Source organism: Neomonachus schauinslandi, chromosome 4 (assembly GCF_002201575.2).
Source record: "Neomonachus schauinslandi chromosome 4, ASM220157v2, whole genome shotgun sequence".
Lineage (NCBI taxonomy): Eukaryota > Metazoa > Chordata > Mammalia > Carnivora > Phocidae > Neomonachus > Neomonachus schauinslandi.
In genome coordinates this window covers 83,316,400-83,333,910 of record NC_058406.1, presented here as the reverse complement: position 1 = coordinate 83,333,910, position 17,511 = coordinate 83,316,400, and the positions used below count along the sequence as shown (strand labels likewise).

The window sequence follows — 17,511 nt, the reverse complement described above, 5'->3', positions numbered from 1 at the left end:
CTGCTCATGTCGCTGCTCTCAACCATTAAGCCAGATGGAGAATGGCTTCTTTGCAATTAGTAGTAGACTTAGAAGTAGAATATACCTACTAAGGCTTTAAGTGTAGTCTACAGAATAAATAGCAGACACAGACATGATTACAAAGTCTACAAACCTTAGCTTTGTCATCTCTAATTCAGACATGACATCTGGCTCAGCCCAGGTCCAGTTAATCCATAATTAGACCCCTTATTTAGCAACATGAGGACTTAACAAGTGGGTTAAGGAAAATACATTGTGGTTACCGCCTCTGTTTAAGCATCCTCCACATATCTGGGGGGAAAAGGAATCTTAATACTTTAACTCTGAACTTCATTTTCTAAGCTAAACCATCACATTTGTTGTAGCTTCTCACACATATTATTTTTCCAATCCTCCAGTATCATGGGCCTGATCCAAATTCTCCTTGACCTCTGTAACATTGTTCTGTGAACTGAAAGCAAGATGGTAACTAGTGAGGATTTGGTCTTTAAGCATGTAGCAAGAACCTAATTAATTCATGCTTACAGTATCTTCAGGCCATCTTCTTCAAACTCATGTCAGAGTACTGTGGTTACCACTATGATCCAAGCATCCTGACCCTCAACTCCAGCACTGCCCTGAGTATTGTCCTGGAAGGCAAACACCTTCCCAACAAAGTTGATCTCTACTTAAAATCTGTGCCCTTCATCTCAAGAGGGATAATGTCACAGCTTAGGGATAAAGAGATACTTCCTGAGTAGGGACTTCCCTGAAACAGTGCGTATCATCTGTCTGTTCAGGTCACTGTGATCTCCAGTGGCCACATTGTTCTAGCAACCCTGGCTTTAGAATCACCCACAGAGACAGGTTTGTGGATTTCCTACTGAACATGGTGTTCTATATTTTATCTCCTCCTTAATACTCATGACAGTTCTATGAGATAAAACATAAAAAGGCTCTCCCCCACTTAGAGATAAGAAAATAGAAACACAAAAGCTTGTGTGACATATTTAAAGTCCTGATCTAACGGAGAAAACACAGGCAAAGCCGTGACTCTGTACGTGCGTGTTTGGCACAAGACGTCACACTCACAAGCAAGATATGATAGCTGCAGAACAATACGAATGTACCTAATGCTACTGAGCTGTATGCTGAAAGAGGTTAAGACTCAGCACAAGGAAAAAAATGTTTTTGTCACTACGTATGCTGACAAATGTTAACTGGACTTATCATGGTGATCATCTTTCAATATATATAAATATTAAATCATTAAATTGTACATCTGAAAGTAATATAATGTTATGTCAATTATACTTCAATTAAAAAAATAATTAAAGGGACTCCTGGGTTCAGTCAGTTAAGCATCTGCCTTCAGCTCAGGTCATGAGCCCAGGGTCCTGGGATCGAAGCCCGCATCGGGCTCCCTGCTCAGCGGGGACCCTGCTTCTCCCTCTGCCTGCCACTCCCCCTTCTTGTGCTCTCTCTCTGACAAATAAATAAATAAAGTCCTTAAAAAGTAGATTTAAAAAATTAAATAAGGAAATAAAAAGAAAGAAATGGCAAGACAATAAATTTTATATTGTGTGTATTTTACCACAATTTTAAAAATTGGAAAAAAATTTCATCCAGAAAAAAGGCAAGGTAGTGATGTGACTTTATATAGTGGGTACTGCCCTTGGACTGTGATCTCTGCTTTGATTCTGCATCTGTAAAGGCCATAGTTGACTCAGTCAAGATCACAACGTTCTGGTAATGAGGAAGATAACACTTTACACTTTATGTCCAATATGATCGTTTTCAGTTTCCCTCTGAAGTTACCTAAAGGAAGTTACCTTCCTTCCTTTTTCCATATTTTGTCTTCGCATTATTCATTCATTGTGTAGATATTTACGGAGCACCTACTATGTGCAGGGCACGGTTCTAAGCTGATGCTCAGCGTTGAAATACTGAAATAGTTCCAAACCAGTTGGTAAGTAACTGCGGTCTGCAGTATCCCATGCCCCTCCACACCGGCCACCTCATCTCTTCCCTGGGACATCCCCCACCCTGGACTTCCCCATGACTCAGCATAACAGGAAGGCTCCATGGTGACCAGCTTCCAATTCAACTGGTGAATGGCTGGGCCTAACTCCTTGTTAAATGTTTTATCGCCTCCCAGACACAGCAATGAACAGAACAGACAAGATTCCTACCCTCTAGTCTAGGAAAGAGATAATAAACAATAAACACATAAATCAATCAGATAATTTCTAAGAGTAGAGTGCTGTAAAGAAAACAAAGCAACAAGGGACTAGAGAGTGACTGGGGATGGGGGGAGCAGAGTAAAACTTGAAAAGATGTCTCTGAGGAAGTGACATTACAAGGAATCAGGAAGGCAAAGGTTTTAGGTAAAAACACTCCAGGCAGAGAGAACAGAAATATCAAGGCCTTCTGGTGGGAATAAGCTTGAGATTTTCATGGTTAGAAGGCCAGTGTGATGGGAGCATCCTGAGCAAGGAGAACACAGAGGTAGACAGGGCCAGATCAGGGAGGATCTTACTGGCATTGGTAAGGAGGTTGAATTTAACGCCAAGAACAGTGAGCAAGCACTTGACAGATTTGAAACAGGGCCATGAATGATCTAATTTATATTCTTATGAGATTACTCTGAAAATTGTGTGGCAACTGTGATTAAAGAAAAGCAAGACTGTAAAAAGGAAACAATGTACGATGCTCTGGTGATCATCCAGGTGAACAGCGACAATGGCTGGAGCTAGGGGACAACAACAGAAACGGAAAGAAGTATTCTGACTCAATATATGTTTTAGAAGCAGAGCTGACCAAACTTACTGATGAGTATAATATGGGAAGAGGAAACAGGAGTTAATGAAAATGACTACTATTCTTTGCTTCAGCAAGTCACTGATGGTAGTCCATTTACTGAACAGGCAACGACTGTGGCAATAAATAGTTTCGTAGAGAAAAGGAATAAAAAGTTCTGTTTTGCCACAATAAGTGTGAGATATCATTTAGAGACATAATGTGGAGATACAAACACACAGTTGGATATTTGACCTTAATAATAGGAAGATTCCCCCAGAAGATTCCGGCTTACCCAAATAGCAACATTTAATACACATGTAACTTCACGGAGATGTATATATAATGCACATTACTGACTCTCTTCCTACAAAACTTGTGCCAACAATTAAATGCATACACACAACACGAAGTAAGGCACCAAATTCTCTTTAAGGAAAGAATATAATTCTTGAGTTTCATTTTTATTAAGTGTGTCAAAAAGCTTTCTGGGAAATGCACTCCCAAAATTGGAAAAGAAAATCAATTAGGAAATAAACGGTACAAGAATAATTACTTTCCATGGCTTCTCTGGACTGTTAACGAGCATGTAAGGCAAGCTCGTGCTGCCCTCAGCACTTCTTCAACCCTGCTGAGACTGCTTGTCCTTCATTTGGTTGCATTAAAGTGGTGGAAACTTCTGCAGCAGATCCAAGCTCAGTGCACCTATTGTGACTGAGCTTCCTTTCAAAACCCTAGAGGTGCCATTGATGAAATAAAGGATGACACCAGAAACGGGAAGGCCGGGCATTAAGAAAGAAAGAGGAGAGGGAAGAGGAGAGGGCGGGAAGAGAGGAAGGAGAGAGAGAGCAGCGGATGACCTCTGCCTGATGGCAATCCCTTATGACGGAGGACTCCCGGGGAACATGCTCACGCGGCATCACAAAACCCCTCAGGAAAGACACGCTTGCTCACATGGCTTGAATCCAAAGGTTAGTACAGGCTCTCCATATTCTAAACATGGTGGCAGTGATCAGTTTCAAATGAGTAATAATTATCAACGCAAAGTGAAAAATAAGCATGCCTGCTTAATTCAGCTTACCAGCACTTCGCTGAACCTTCACGCCAACAGCCAGCTTTTCGTGCACACTTTTAAAATAAAAGCGGTAGTCTGTCTGGCACTACAAATAATCCTCGTATCCTCAGAATTGGAAGGAAACTTAGAGGTCATTATAGCCAACCCTATCAGTTTACAGATAAGGAAACTAAATAAAGTGAAGAGAGATAAAGTGGTTTACCCATCATCCCAGAGCCACTTCAGGATGAAAAAATGTTTTTAGTCATGATCCTTGATATTATACCATGCTGCCTACAGAGTGGGAAAGAAAAGTACCACAAGGGATGGCCCCAGGCTTTACTGGAGCTACATCGGGGGGAGAAAAGATGGGCAGAGCTGGACATCTCAGCCCTGGAAACAAGGCCCCAGGCTGCAGTCAGGCTGTCGGCCTGCCACTCTTCTCAGCCTACACCCTACAATATCTGACAGTCATTCCAACGCCACCTCTGGGTTTTTTCCCCCAGAGCTTTTGGTTTGATGTGGCAGAATGTGAGGTAGAGTAGCTGGTGCCTCCTTCCGGCAAGATCTTCAGAAGGAGGCCGTTGAAAGGTCACACAGCAGTGTGCTTCCAAGCTTCAGAGAAGCACACCCTCCCCAAGGATGATGGGAAATGATGCCTCGCTCCCCTGCCTTTAGACCAGCATATTCCTAAGTGCATATCACACATGTCCCTAAAAAGCTAGTACAGGTTACAGATGAGTTTTGGCCCAGATGGCTTCTGTCTTCCAAGTTTTTGCCCAATCCCAGTATATATAGAAAATTCTAGAAATAGTCACACCAAAACTCTGCAGCACATTCACGTGGAACTCACATTTACATTTTAGTGCTTACAGAGAACAAAATTTCCAATCAAAATTATTTTGGGAAAGTCTTGTCCAGTTCTTAGGGAAGCTGTAATATATGCAGGCTTTATGTTTGGTTTGCCTACTACAAACACATGTATAGATTAATAAATGGATTGATAAAAATAATAATAATAATAACCCTCCCCCATGCAATCTACGATTTCCTCTTTTGCAAAAGAGGAACACCTCAACAGTCTTTAAAAATCTTCCACTATACTGGGGCACCTGGATGGTTCAGTAGGGTAAGCATCCGACTCTTCCTGATCTCAGGGTTGTGAGATTGAGCCCAGCATGAAGGCTGATTCTCTCTCTCCCAGTCCCACTGCCCCTCCCACCCCTCTCTCTTGCAAAAACAAAAACAAAAACAAAAAACACATTTCCACTATAGGGGCGCCCGGGTGGCTCAGTCCATTACATGTCCAACTCTTGATCTCAGCTCAGGTCTTGATCTCAGGATTATAAGTTCAAGCTCCACGCTGGGCATGGAGCCTACTTAAAAAAATAAATAAAATAAAATAAATAAAAATAAATATCTTCCACTATATATTCTTTTCCCTAGAAATATTCTTTCTGGATATTCTTTTTTTAAAAAACATCTGTACAACTGCCGGATCCAAGCTACCCATTTTGGTTCTAAGATTCTCTCATTAGCTACTAGGAAATAAAATCTGGGAGTTAAACAGCCCATGGATAGCAGTCCACACTTTCCGTTCCATAGCCATTCCCAGGGTGTTAATAATTTTCACCATCTCCCAATTCCACTGAAAAAGTGGCCTGGATTTTATGTGACAGTGTTAGCATTCCATTGGCCTGATTATAGAAAACAATCATGAAAAAGTACTTACAGCATAAGCACCTATCAAAAATGCCGCATTTGCTCTTTTCCGTTGATCAAAACAGGTGTAGTGCACTATTTTCTTTCTTGATAAACTGTATGACTGAAAAGAGGGAATAAAAAGAGTGTAACCATAGAGAATGTTAAAATATACAGAAGGTAAACATCATCTCAACTTCCAAGATGTGTCACAATCAGTGAAATCTACCAACTTTCAACTTTCATTTCTATGGCATTTGTACATGAGCTTTTGAGGGGTGGAGGGTTACTGGCGCTGACTTTTTGCAGCCCAACCATGATGCCGATTTGACAATAGAACACATATTTCTCTCCAAGCAGGGAGACATGCAATGGGAAAGAATTAAATTATTGGCATCTTTACTAGTGGGAACATTTTTGAAAATTTACTCTAAATATTATATGTAAAGTCTATTCATCTTTTTTCTTTTTTGAATTTTTATTATTTAATATTTATTTATGTATTATTTATTATTATTATTTATTATTAAGTACAGTTTAAGTACAGTTGACATACAATGTTTTATTAGTTTCAGGTGTACAACATAGTGATTCCACAATGCTATAGATTAAGTGTAGTTACCGTGTATCACCATACAACATTAGTACAACATTATTGATTACATCAATATGCTGTACTTTTCATCTTCGTGACTTATTTTATAACTGGAAGTTTGTACCTCTTTATCCCTTTCATCTGTTTCATCCATCCCCCCCCACACCCCTCCTCTCTGGCAACCACTAGTTCATTCTCTGTATTTATAAGTCTGTTTGTGTTGTTGTTGTTGTTATTTGTTTGTTCGTTTGTTTTGTTTTTTAGATTCCACATGTAAGTGAAATCATATGGTATTTGTTTTTCTCTGCCTTATTTTACTTAGCATAATACCCTCTAGGTCCATCCATGTTGACACAAATGGCAAGTTCTTTTTTAAGGCTGAGTAATTATTCATCCTTTTTCCTTCCCTACATACCATACTCCCAAAAAAGTTATCTGTACTTTTCATATTTTACAGTTTATTTTTAAATGTGTCAATCAGTCTATTTAACTCAGAGCACCAATACTCATAATATTAACAGAGCATCAATACTCATATTTTCTTTCTAGAATGTTCTACAAAAAATCCCCTTTCACTTATCTGAAAATAAATGGTTAGTGGGAAAAGATGAACCACCAAAAGGGTGGGATCAGCAGACATCTTAATACAATACAAGGACTCAAACAAACAGTTATTAAGCACCTGCTATATGCTATGCAAATGCTGCGTGCTCAAGTATTCAACTAAATCCAAAAATTAGCAACTTGGTATGCTGTATACATGCTAAACATGAAAAGTAAAAAAAGCTGTTAAAATGAAATCAAAGTATTCATCAAACTCAAATAAACATAAAACAATGAGAACACTGATGCAACTAAATGAAATCTGCTCAATTTCCTCATATTCCAAAACAGTTACAGCATTTTGACAAATGGTTTTCAAAATACAGATACATAGGTACCTCTTAATATTTGCCCATAAATTCAAGCTGACTGTAAAGGCAGCTTTTTATACCTTACACACTGACCACAACCCATGGAATACCTGCTTTTAAAGCTCCTTTAAAAAGGTAAGAGAGCTCAACTACCCTTCTTTGTTCACCTGGCTATTTTCTACAAGGAAAAGAAACTCTTCCAACTCTGAGGTCTATTCCACAGGATACTGCAGTGTTCTGGTTTTGATGTAACCACAGAAAACATAGCTGTATTGTATACCAGCAATGAGCCTGCAAACCTTCACCATCCCTTTAGGCATTTCTTTCCTAATCAAGAATCACAGGGGCATCTGGGTGGCTCAGTTGGTAAGCGTCTGCCTTCGGCTCGGGTCATGGTCTGGGGGTCCTGGGATTGAGCCCCACATTGGGCTCCCTGCTCCACGGGAAGCCTGTTTCTCCCTCTCCCTCTCCCCCTACTTGTGTTCCCTCTCTTGCTGTGTCTCTCTCCGTCAAATAAATAAATAAAATCTTTAAAAAAAAAAATCACGGATTCTGAAAATGGCATTGCTCTTTTAAATTGAACTTCAAAAAGTAACGGTTTGCCTCAAAGTGGGTCTCACTACTGAAGTCCTCATTTCCAGACAGACTTATGAAAATACCCCTATGAAATAAAGCTTTAAAAATACATTTTATTAAATTCAGTTCAGTCAACACACTGAAGTTATCTAAAGACGTCAAGGTCACTATCAATCATGCTGACACCTGTCTCCTTGCTTCCTCAATTTGTCGTTTGTTTTCTTTCTAAGATTTATTTATTTATTTTTGAGAGAGAGAAAGACAGCACACAAGCGGGGTGGGGGGGGTGAGGGGGCAGAGGGAGAGAGAAAGAGGAAGAGAAGCAGACCCACCCCTGAGCATGGAGCCCCATGTGGGGCTCAATTTCATGACCCTGAGATCATGACCTGAGCCGAAATCAAGAGTCAACATTTAGGGGCACCTGGGTGGCTCAGTTGGATGAGCATCTGACTCTTGGTTTTGGCTCAGGTCATGATCTCAGGGTTGTGAGACTGAGCCCCACAAAGGGCTCCATGCTCAGTGGGGAGTCGGCTTGAGATCTCTCCCTCTGTCTCCCTCTGTCTCCCTCTACCCCTTCCCCCACTCATTCCCTCTTTCTCCCTCTCTCTCTCTCAAATAAATAAATAAATCTTTTTAAAAAAAAGGGTCGGATGTTTAACCGACTGAGCCACCCAGGCGCCCCGGCTTCCTCAATTTGAAACCATTGTCTGCAGGACATTTCCTTTTGTTTTTATTATTTGTTTGTTGGTTTGTCTGTTGGCTTGTTCTTGCCATTTATTGTTCTCCATCAATAAGTTAGTTCTGATTTACCAAAAGGAGAGTCAAGGCCCTTAAAACTTAAGCAGATTTTTAGGTGTCTGATCCCAAACCTAAAGACTGCCTTCCAGAGGCCGGGCCCCTGCAAACATGAGTCAGGCTGAGCATAAGGACTCAGCTCTTCCAGCTCCCGGCCTCTCACTGATTACATTTCCTGGTTCCCTAAAACACCTGTGGGGAAGAAAATATCCACACTGATCTGGAGTTTGGATTGTCTGTTTTAATGCCCTTTTCCACTAAGAATTAGATTTCACAACAAACTATTGCTATCATTTAATAATGTGGAATTAAATTTATTTTACAAATCCATTCACCAAAAGGGACAAACTCATAAGGCTTGCTTTTATCACCAAGAGTCTTTTTGGTTGTTTTCAAATGTTTTGCATTTCCTTGGTTTTTGTTTTTTCACTCTTCTTTGAAAGTATATGGGATATACTTTAGTATATGTTGCAGAGACCATCCTGCAACAGAAACCATGAAGCTACAGGATGAAATTCGAGTAGAAACTTTCTTTTCACTATAAACCCATAAATTTTTTAAAGTAAATATAATACAAATTAAACTATTAAGGACTTTAGAAGAATTTTTGAACTTTACAAGCTTTCAGAAATTACATCAGATAAAGAATATTCTCGTAAAATACACCTAAAATTTTAACTATTTTAAAATATCTCCTATTGGAAGCTGCCTATAGATGGAAACAATTTTTTTAACATCCATTACCATACATAATGACAAAATTTTTTTCTTGTGATAAGAACCTTTAAAATTTACTCTCTTGACAACTTTCAAATATATAATATAGTATTATTAACTATGGTCACCATGGTGTACATTACAATAACTGACTTTTTAACTACAGCTTTCTAATTTTTAGGAAAATTTTTTAAGCTCCTAGCATTTACCTTACATAAATGTTTTTGGAATGCCATTGTTTTTCTCAGTTAAGTCTCAAAAGCATTACAGTCAAGAAATCATCTGCCTAGTGAAATTTGGCCAATGTCTCCCAGGTCAGATCACAAAGTTTGAGTTCTCACTCAAGGAATCAAAACTAATTCACAATAAATGAGAACAGAGAAAACTCTTAAATCTTACTGGCCTTGCCCTAATTTCCTTCCTGGTCACAGCCAGGCCTTCCTCTCACAGGTCACCTTGCCCCAGGCTTACACCAGTAATGCTATTGTAACATAGCAGATATTCTGGTACTGGAATGAAAAATTTCAAGGATGAGGCACCTGGCTGGCTCAGTCGGTAGAGCATGCAACTCTTAATAGGGGTTATGAGTTCAAACTCCACATTGGGTGTAGAGATTACTTAAAAATTAAAAAAAAAAAAGTTTTAAAAAACGACCTACTACATACTAAAGCATTCCAGAAGAAACAATACAATCCACTGGAGACACCAATGACTCAAGTCCTTTTAGAGAAACATCCTTGAAGAAAGATCTTTAAGATCTTTCCTGGAGGAACTTACCATGGAGGAAGAGAAAGGCACAGTCTGTAGACAAGAGGACTCTAATTTATGAATGAGCCCAGTAGATATTTTCTCAGAATCTGCCCTAATACCGAGAAAACTTCATGCCTCCAAACTGAACTGTGTCTTCCTTACTTTGGCCCAATTCCTCTGTGGTTGGGTATGCTGACCAGGCCCTTCAAGGAGAGCACTTGTAGGGGCGCCTGGGTGGCTCAGTCATTTAGCATCTGCCTTCAGCTCAGGTCATGATCCCAGGGTTCTGGGATCGAGCCCCACGTCTGGCTCCCTGCTCAGTGGGGAGCCCGCTTGTCCCTTTTCCCTCTGCCACTCTCCCTGCTTGTTCTCTCTCTCTCTCTCCTCTCTCAAATAAATAAATAAAATCTTAAAAAAAAAAAAAAAAGGAGACCACTTGCAAAGTTAGACCATCACCTCTGGCTTCAATGAGCTATCTGCTCTATTACAGACGGTTTTCGCTTTACATGAGAAGTTCAGAGATTACAAAAACACTGTATGATAACAAATAAAGTTAGAAGCTGGTAAAACAAATGAATGTAGTCTTAAATATAAAGGGGAGGATGTCACAGAAGGAACACTAAGACCTCTGAACTATTTGCCTGCTCTGTAGCAAGCCTGCACATGACCAATTACAAATGATAACCTGTAGCCCCCATTCACATGTATTTTAGATTTCTATCTAGAAACTACAGTATATAGCCTTCCGAACCATCTTAACCTAAGTGGACGTAGCCAGCCCTCTATAATAATGACAGCTAACATTTATTGCTACATTCCATCATTTCCGAAAGCATAGAAATAGTACCAAAGGGGTCCAATTTGACCAGACACCCAAACCAGAGGTCCTGGGCAAGGCTTAAGAATAATGAGAATTCTATGTCTCTCTTTTACCAAGAGAACAAAAGCTAGGAGCCAGAGAGGGCCTGGCTTATCACACTAGGTCAGTATCTCCTATGTCAGATCCCAGACAGTTGAGTTCTCTCAGCAAGTATGGTAGATGGAAGAAATCCAGAACTCTCTCACTGAGTTTGATAGTTCGTGTAAATCTCAATTATAAGGCCACAACAAGTTTCATGGTTCAAAATTTAAATAATTCTCAGGCCAACAGGGGCACCTGGCTGGCTCAGTCAGTGGAGCATGCGACTCTTGATATCGGGGTTGTGGGTTCAAGCCCCATGCTGGATGTAGAGATTACTTAAAAATAGAAATCTTAAGGGGCACTGGGGTGCCTGGGTGGCTCAGTCAGTTGGGCGTCTGCCTTCGGCTCGGGTCATGATCCCAGGGTCCTGGGATCTAGCCCCGCATCGGGGCTCCTTGCTCTAAGGAAAGCCTGCTTCTCCCTCTCCCACTCCCCCTGCTTGTGTTCCCTCTCTCGCTGTGTCCCTCTCTGTCAAATAAATAAATAAAATCTTAAAAAAAAATACAAAAACAGAAATCTTAAGAAAAAAGAAATAAACATGCATTTAAAAAAAAGAATTTGTTGAATTAGTCAATATTACTAAAACTTTTCAGAAATAAAAACAAATATCAATCTAAATTATATTTTATTATTATATTTCATCCTGTTAACAGGCTGGTTCAGGGTAACCTAGAGGGCTTATTAAAATACAGATTGCTCTAAGGATGTACTGTATGATGAGTAACACAACATAATAAAAAAAAAAAAAAAAACAGATTGCTGGGCCCAAGAATTTTATTTTTAACAAGTTCCTCAGTAATTCTGATGTTGCTGGTCCAGGGACAGCGCACTGTCCTATCCGCTATGCTACATAAAAATGTGACTGATCATCCCCTGGAAATGTTTTACATGGCTCCTAAAACACAGTCCATTTGGTCAAGTAGCCCCAAAAGACATATTTAAATTATCTTAGGAACTCCAAATCATTCCATAAGCCTTTTAAAAGATTTTATTTATTTATTTGTCAGAGAGAGAGAGACAGAGCGAGGGAGCGCACGCACACACATGAGCTGGGGGGGGGAGGGGTAGAGGCAGAGGGAGAAGCAGGCTCCCCGCTGAGCAGGGAGCCGCCGCAGGACTGATCCCAGGGATCATGACCAGAGCCGAAGGCAGACGCTTAACCGACTGAGCCACCCAGGCGCCCCTCCATATGCCCTTTAAAAGCATGTTATAAAAAACACATTTCCCCAGATTCCTCAGAAAACTATATCACAATTTGTAAATTCTTGCATTCCAGATGATAACACCTTAGGAAAAGTTCCTTTAATGATTCAGTAACTGAGCTGCCTTAAATGGCATTATTCCAGAGGTTCAAAGTTCAGATGCCCTCAGGGGCCAAGAATTTGAAGTAGGTAAGTTGGTAAACTAGAAAAGCATGCCCTATCCTAAGAAGACTTAGCTTCAACCTCCTACTCCCATGTAGGAATCTGGGCCCATAATCACATACTTTAATATTTAAGAGAAACCAAAAATCCAGAATTAAGTGGAAATTTTCATAAATTATATATGTTAACCATGACTTCAAAATTTTTAAACAGCACTCATGCCCAAGAAAACATTACAAAACTGAATGCAGCCCATAGGCAACCAGTTCGCCAAATCTGTGTGCCGGGATACTGTGGCTGAAGAAAGTTCTATTGGTTTTATCAGCATGAATTGAGCAGCTGCTGTGTGTCAAAGACAGTGCTGAACGATGCAGTAACAAGGGAGCAGAACCTCATTCTCTAGCCTCATAAGCATTCACAGTCTAATGAATATTTGATGCTAACCAAGGGGGAAATATTGACCAAGGCTTATTACAAACAAAAGAGAACAACTACCTAAGGATGCATTCATAGCAGAGCAAGGACCAACAGAATGATCTTAATTACAGGTACAGTAATTATTTCCTTTAACAAGGTAAAAAATAATAGATAAAAGATAGAATATAGTACTGAATATCCACCAATTAATATAATCAAACCTATAGAAATTTCCAGAGCTGGATTGCTTACCTGAGAGTCAGAGTTTTACCACTGTTATGTAAATCATGACAAGTGTGCAATCTAGCATATAAACGTTTAATGGTACTTGTAAACCAAAGTATGACGGCGGCTATGAGAGAACAATACAAATTAAGATGAGGGTATTGACCCCAGTCAGACATTTTCTATCTCATAAAAGAACACTATGTGAAAGGTTGCATTCTGGAGGGCTCACTCTTGGAGAAAAACATGCCACGGCAACTCAGAGAGAGAAAATGTCGACATGCTACACGAATCACAAATAGCCCAGGCTATCCTCGGATGGTGGTGACATATACAAATCATGCACTTGCTCAGCTTAGGGCAGGAGACCACAAACTACTCAACCATTCAAAAACAAAAGGTGGCGCCAGGCGGTGTAATTAAGCTCAAAGCCAAAACACGCTCGCGCGCGCGCACACACACACACACAAAAGAGTTAATGCATAATTTAGAAAAACAGATTTTTAAGCAGCCTTTTAGTAAAGTTGTTTGCCCTGCTTAAAAGTAAAATCTTCAAGTCATTTGGTTGGAACACCATGTTTAATTAAACTGTGTGAATCAGCCTGATTGAGCTAAGGAAGACATTAGTGCAGGCTGGACAATATGTTCTTTAATAAAAAAAAGAGAGAGAGAGCCCATGCACTTCCCTAAACAAGCAAGCTCAGCCAGTGATGGTGCTCATATTAAGTAGATTATGGCACGGGGGCCGTGGTGATCAAGGCATCATTCTCTTACAGGTGACTAGGCTAGCCCAGTAATGGCCGCAGCAATCAGCATCTCCAAAGCAATCAGTTGTCATCTCATTGCAAAAGCGAGAAAATGAACAGGTCTTCCTGTCAGCAGCCATGACCTCTACATGTTTTACCTCCAACTTTCCCAGGAAAGGGATATTCTTGAAAATTTTCTTTGGCTGTACAAAACAAAATATGGTTTATGTTTTTATTTTGAGCTAAAACAAAATAGGTCGAGTAGTTTCTTTAAAAAGAAAAAAGGTGTCTCTGTATGGTCTGTTTTATTTCAAACCCAATATGTTTCATTAATGAAATGGCACATTTGATCAGAGCAGAAGTCAACATGTCAGAGAAAAGTTGCTCATAAAGATTATTTGACCATGATGATAATTTGGTTGATGGCATTTGGGGATTCTCCATTAAAGGGGTTCTTCTTGCCTGAGGATTTCTAAATGGGCATCAGGAAGGACTCCGTGCCTTGCAAATTCTATGTCCACTCACTCCCATGTGAATTAACACTGCTTTAGAACCCCTGATACCTCTTTAAACTACATGAACTGTATCCAAAATGTAACTTGCTTTTCCTCCCCCCAAAGCCCATGAATCTGAAACAGAAGGTAACCTCATGAAGAAATCTCAACATATTTTTGTAGTTATAAAAAGAGGGTGGTCCTATCATTGTATCAAAAGAGTTCTTGTGTACAATCACCTGATACCATGGCAGGTGCCTGGTTAGCAGATAGGATTGCTGCACTGATTCATTCAACAACAAGGACAGTCCCCGAGCCCCCACCATCTGCCAGGTACTTTCAGTGCTTTAATACAATCGTCCATTTCACCAGGCCCACCCCCCCCTTTTCCTTTTACCCTGAAATGGCTATGTGGGATGTTTTGTACATTTAAAATTACACTTCTGTCAATATTCTTTTAAACCTTTTAAAAGCAGTCCTCAAGATTACTGTAATTGTCCTGTTGAATCATAAAAGCGGTATTAAAAAGAAATCACTGCCCTAGAAAATGTCCCCTTTTTCCAGTGATGCTCTTAGATTTTTTCTTTCACAGACTGAGGTTTTCATTTTCTCAGAGGAAAAGTGAAATCAACAGTTAAAACTGTATTGACCATTGGAGCACTTGGGTGGCTCAGTCGGTTAAGCATCTGCCTTCGGCTCAGGTCATGATCTCAGGGTGCTGGGATCAAGCCCCATATCTGACTCCCTGCTCAGCGGGGAGTCTGCTTCTCCCCCTTCCACTCCCCCTTCTGTGCTCACTCGCTCTCTCTCTCTGTCAAATAAATAAAATCTTAAAAAAAAAAACTGTATTGACCATTTTAGGAAAAACTAGTTCAATCATGTTTATAAAACTTTCCTATTATTGTATCAGTCATTGAAAGATTTTCTTACATGACTAAATTTGAAGAAGGTATTGTTTTTTAAAATATCACTATGTTGTTAGAACGGTCTTCCCTTTTAGAAGACTGTATATTCTAACCCAGTGTTTTTACCATTGTCTGTGGCAAGAATCCCTTTAAGAACTGTTTTAAAAGTTATGCATCTTCTCAGAGGAAAATGTAAATACACATAAAATTTTATATATAATTTCAGGGGTTTATGGAACTCTTAAAATACCAAATTACTGAATTCTGGTCTAGCCTATCAATCACTGATGGCATTTTACATTAAACAATATACACAGTTTTACCAATTGTTCTTAGTTCAATAAATCTTCCTTCTTTGGACTGCTTAGCTCATTACAGTAACTACTGACCAGAAATTGCAAACTACAACCTATCACTGCACAACAATTAGTGCTTACACTTTTTAAAATATAGTTTAAATTTTAAAATATAGGGGGTTTTTTGATGGTAGTGATTTCCACTTTTGGTTTTTGTTTTGTGGATTTTTTTTAAGATTTTATTTATTTATTCAAGGGAGAGAGCGAGAGTCAGAGCATGAGCTGAGGGGAAGGGGCAGAGGAAGAGGGAGAAGCAGATACCTCGCTGAGCAAGGAGCCCAACATGACCTGAGCCAAAGGCAAACCCTTAGCCGACTGGGCCACTCAGGCACCCCTACTTTTGGTTTTTGAATCTAAGTACATGTTTGATGGATAATTTTCCATTCTAATCAACATAATTAAAATGAAAGTCACTGGGAATAGAATGTATATTGACACACAAAAAATAGCAATAAATCACCACCTCAAATCATCAACTTGAAAAAAATACCTTTTGATAATATAAAAATTAAAAAATGTAGAATGCACTGCAAAATATTACCTATCTATATAAAGTATCAAATAAAGAAGAAGAAAAAACATAAAAGATTTATTGGAAGAAATAAAAATTGCCAAAGTAGAAAATAAGACATGCCTAAAAGAGCTAGGAAACCACACAGGAGAAATATTCCAAGAAGTTGTAATCGGTTAAAATAGTGGCAAATTATTCAGAGAAGTAGAGTTTGATGACCAAGTAAACACCATCAGATCTGGTGTTTAAGATGTCACCAGAGCGGGGCACCTGGGTGGCTCAGTCAGTTAAGCATCTGCTCAGATCGTGGTCTTGGGGTCCTGGGATTGAGCCCCACACCAGGCTCCCTGCTCAGCAGGGAGTCCGCTTCTCCCTCTGCCCCTCCCCCCGGCTGGTGCGCGCTCTCTCTCTCTCTCTCTCTCAAATAAATAAAATCTTTTTTTAAAAAATGTCACCAGAGCAGTTTCAGCAGGGTAAGTAAGGCAAAAGTGAGACAGCAAAGGATTAAGAAATTAGTGCGTAGTGAGGATGTAGACAGTGAGGGCAGAGTATTCTGAAATCTCCAGAGGCAAAAGGCTAAAAGGGGACCTGCAAGTCAAGGAGATCATGAAGTCAAGGGGATCACGATAAGATCGACAGAAGTTTCTGTGGGTCTGGTGACCCTGTGCTGGGCACTGGGGACGCAGAATTATATGTCACATCTCCATCTCCTAGGAGCGTCTAGTCTAGTGAGAGAGAGCAATGCTAACCTAACAGGTAATTATAATTCTTCAATAATAGAGATCTGCACAGAGAATTCTGGGAAAACGGGAGGCACCTCCCACCTTCTTCAGTAGCGCGAGGAGTTGCCTCCTAGAAGGCGTAAAGGAGTGATCAAACCAGAGAAAAGGGGTACTCAAGTCAGACTGGACGTCACAAGCCATTGCGTGGAGCAACTGGTGTGGCTCAGGGTAAAGTGCACAGCTGGGAGTCGAAGGGGTACTGCGATATGCAGTAAATCAGTAAGTTCGCGCATGAAATCATCCACTGGGAAAGACACCAAGGGCGGCAGCTGTCAAGGCAAGCAAGACAAAAGGCATGGAAGCAAGGTGCCCAAAGGTCTCACCAAGATGAGTGAACACGGGCTGCAGACGAGAAACACCAACAGGGAGCCTGAGAAAATACGGAGCCTGAGGGCCTGGAGATTACATGAAGGTGAGGGAGACAGAATATGGGAGGTACAGAACGAGAAGGGTCCATTCAAAGCAGAAAAGCCTGGAGTCTGGGTTCCTAGAAGAAAAGCAGCCGGAGTCACTGGAGCAAACAAGGCGGAGGAGTCTCGAGACCACTATGGGACAACAAGGTGAAGTCAGCTGGGGCAGTGTTGTGAGCACGCCTGGAAAGATTATAAACCACAGAGGCTCGGCTAGCAACGAAGGTGGAGAGGAGCAGGAATAAGTCGAGAGCCTTGAAATCGAGCCCCCACTTTCCCTTGCAGCCTTGGCCAAGTCACCTGACTCCCCTGGGCCTCCCTTTTTGCACCGATAAAATTAATTGGCTGGACTAAATGGTCATTTCCATTCCTAAAATTATATCGGACAGCTTTTGAATATGGAAATAATAGCTAGGGGGGCTGAGAAGGTGTTCATAAA

At 40.3% G+C, this 17,511-nt stretch overlaps 1 protein-coding gene across 2 annotated transcripts in view; it reads right to left on the bottom strand.

The window, feature by feature from the left end:
• The window catches only part of CDC14A (cell division cycle 14A), a 177,862-nt gene that overhangs the window by 137,041 nt on the left and 23,310 nt on the right, over positions 1-17,511 (bottom strand). For both annotated transcript variants that reach the window (XM_044914081.1, XM_021690005.1), the window contains exon 4: positions 5,586-5,678. In XM_044914081.1, the coding sequence (XP_044770016.1) occupies positions 5,586-5,678 (93 nt within the window). The remainder of the gene's footprint in view (positions 1-5,585; positions 5,679-17,511) is intronic.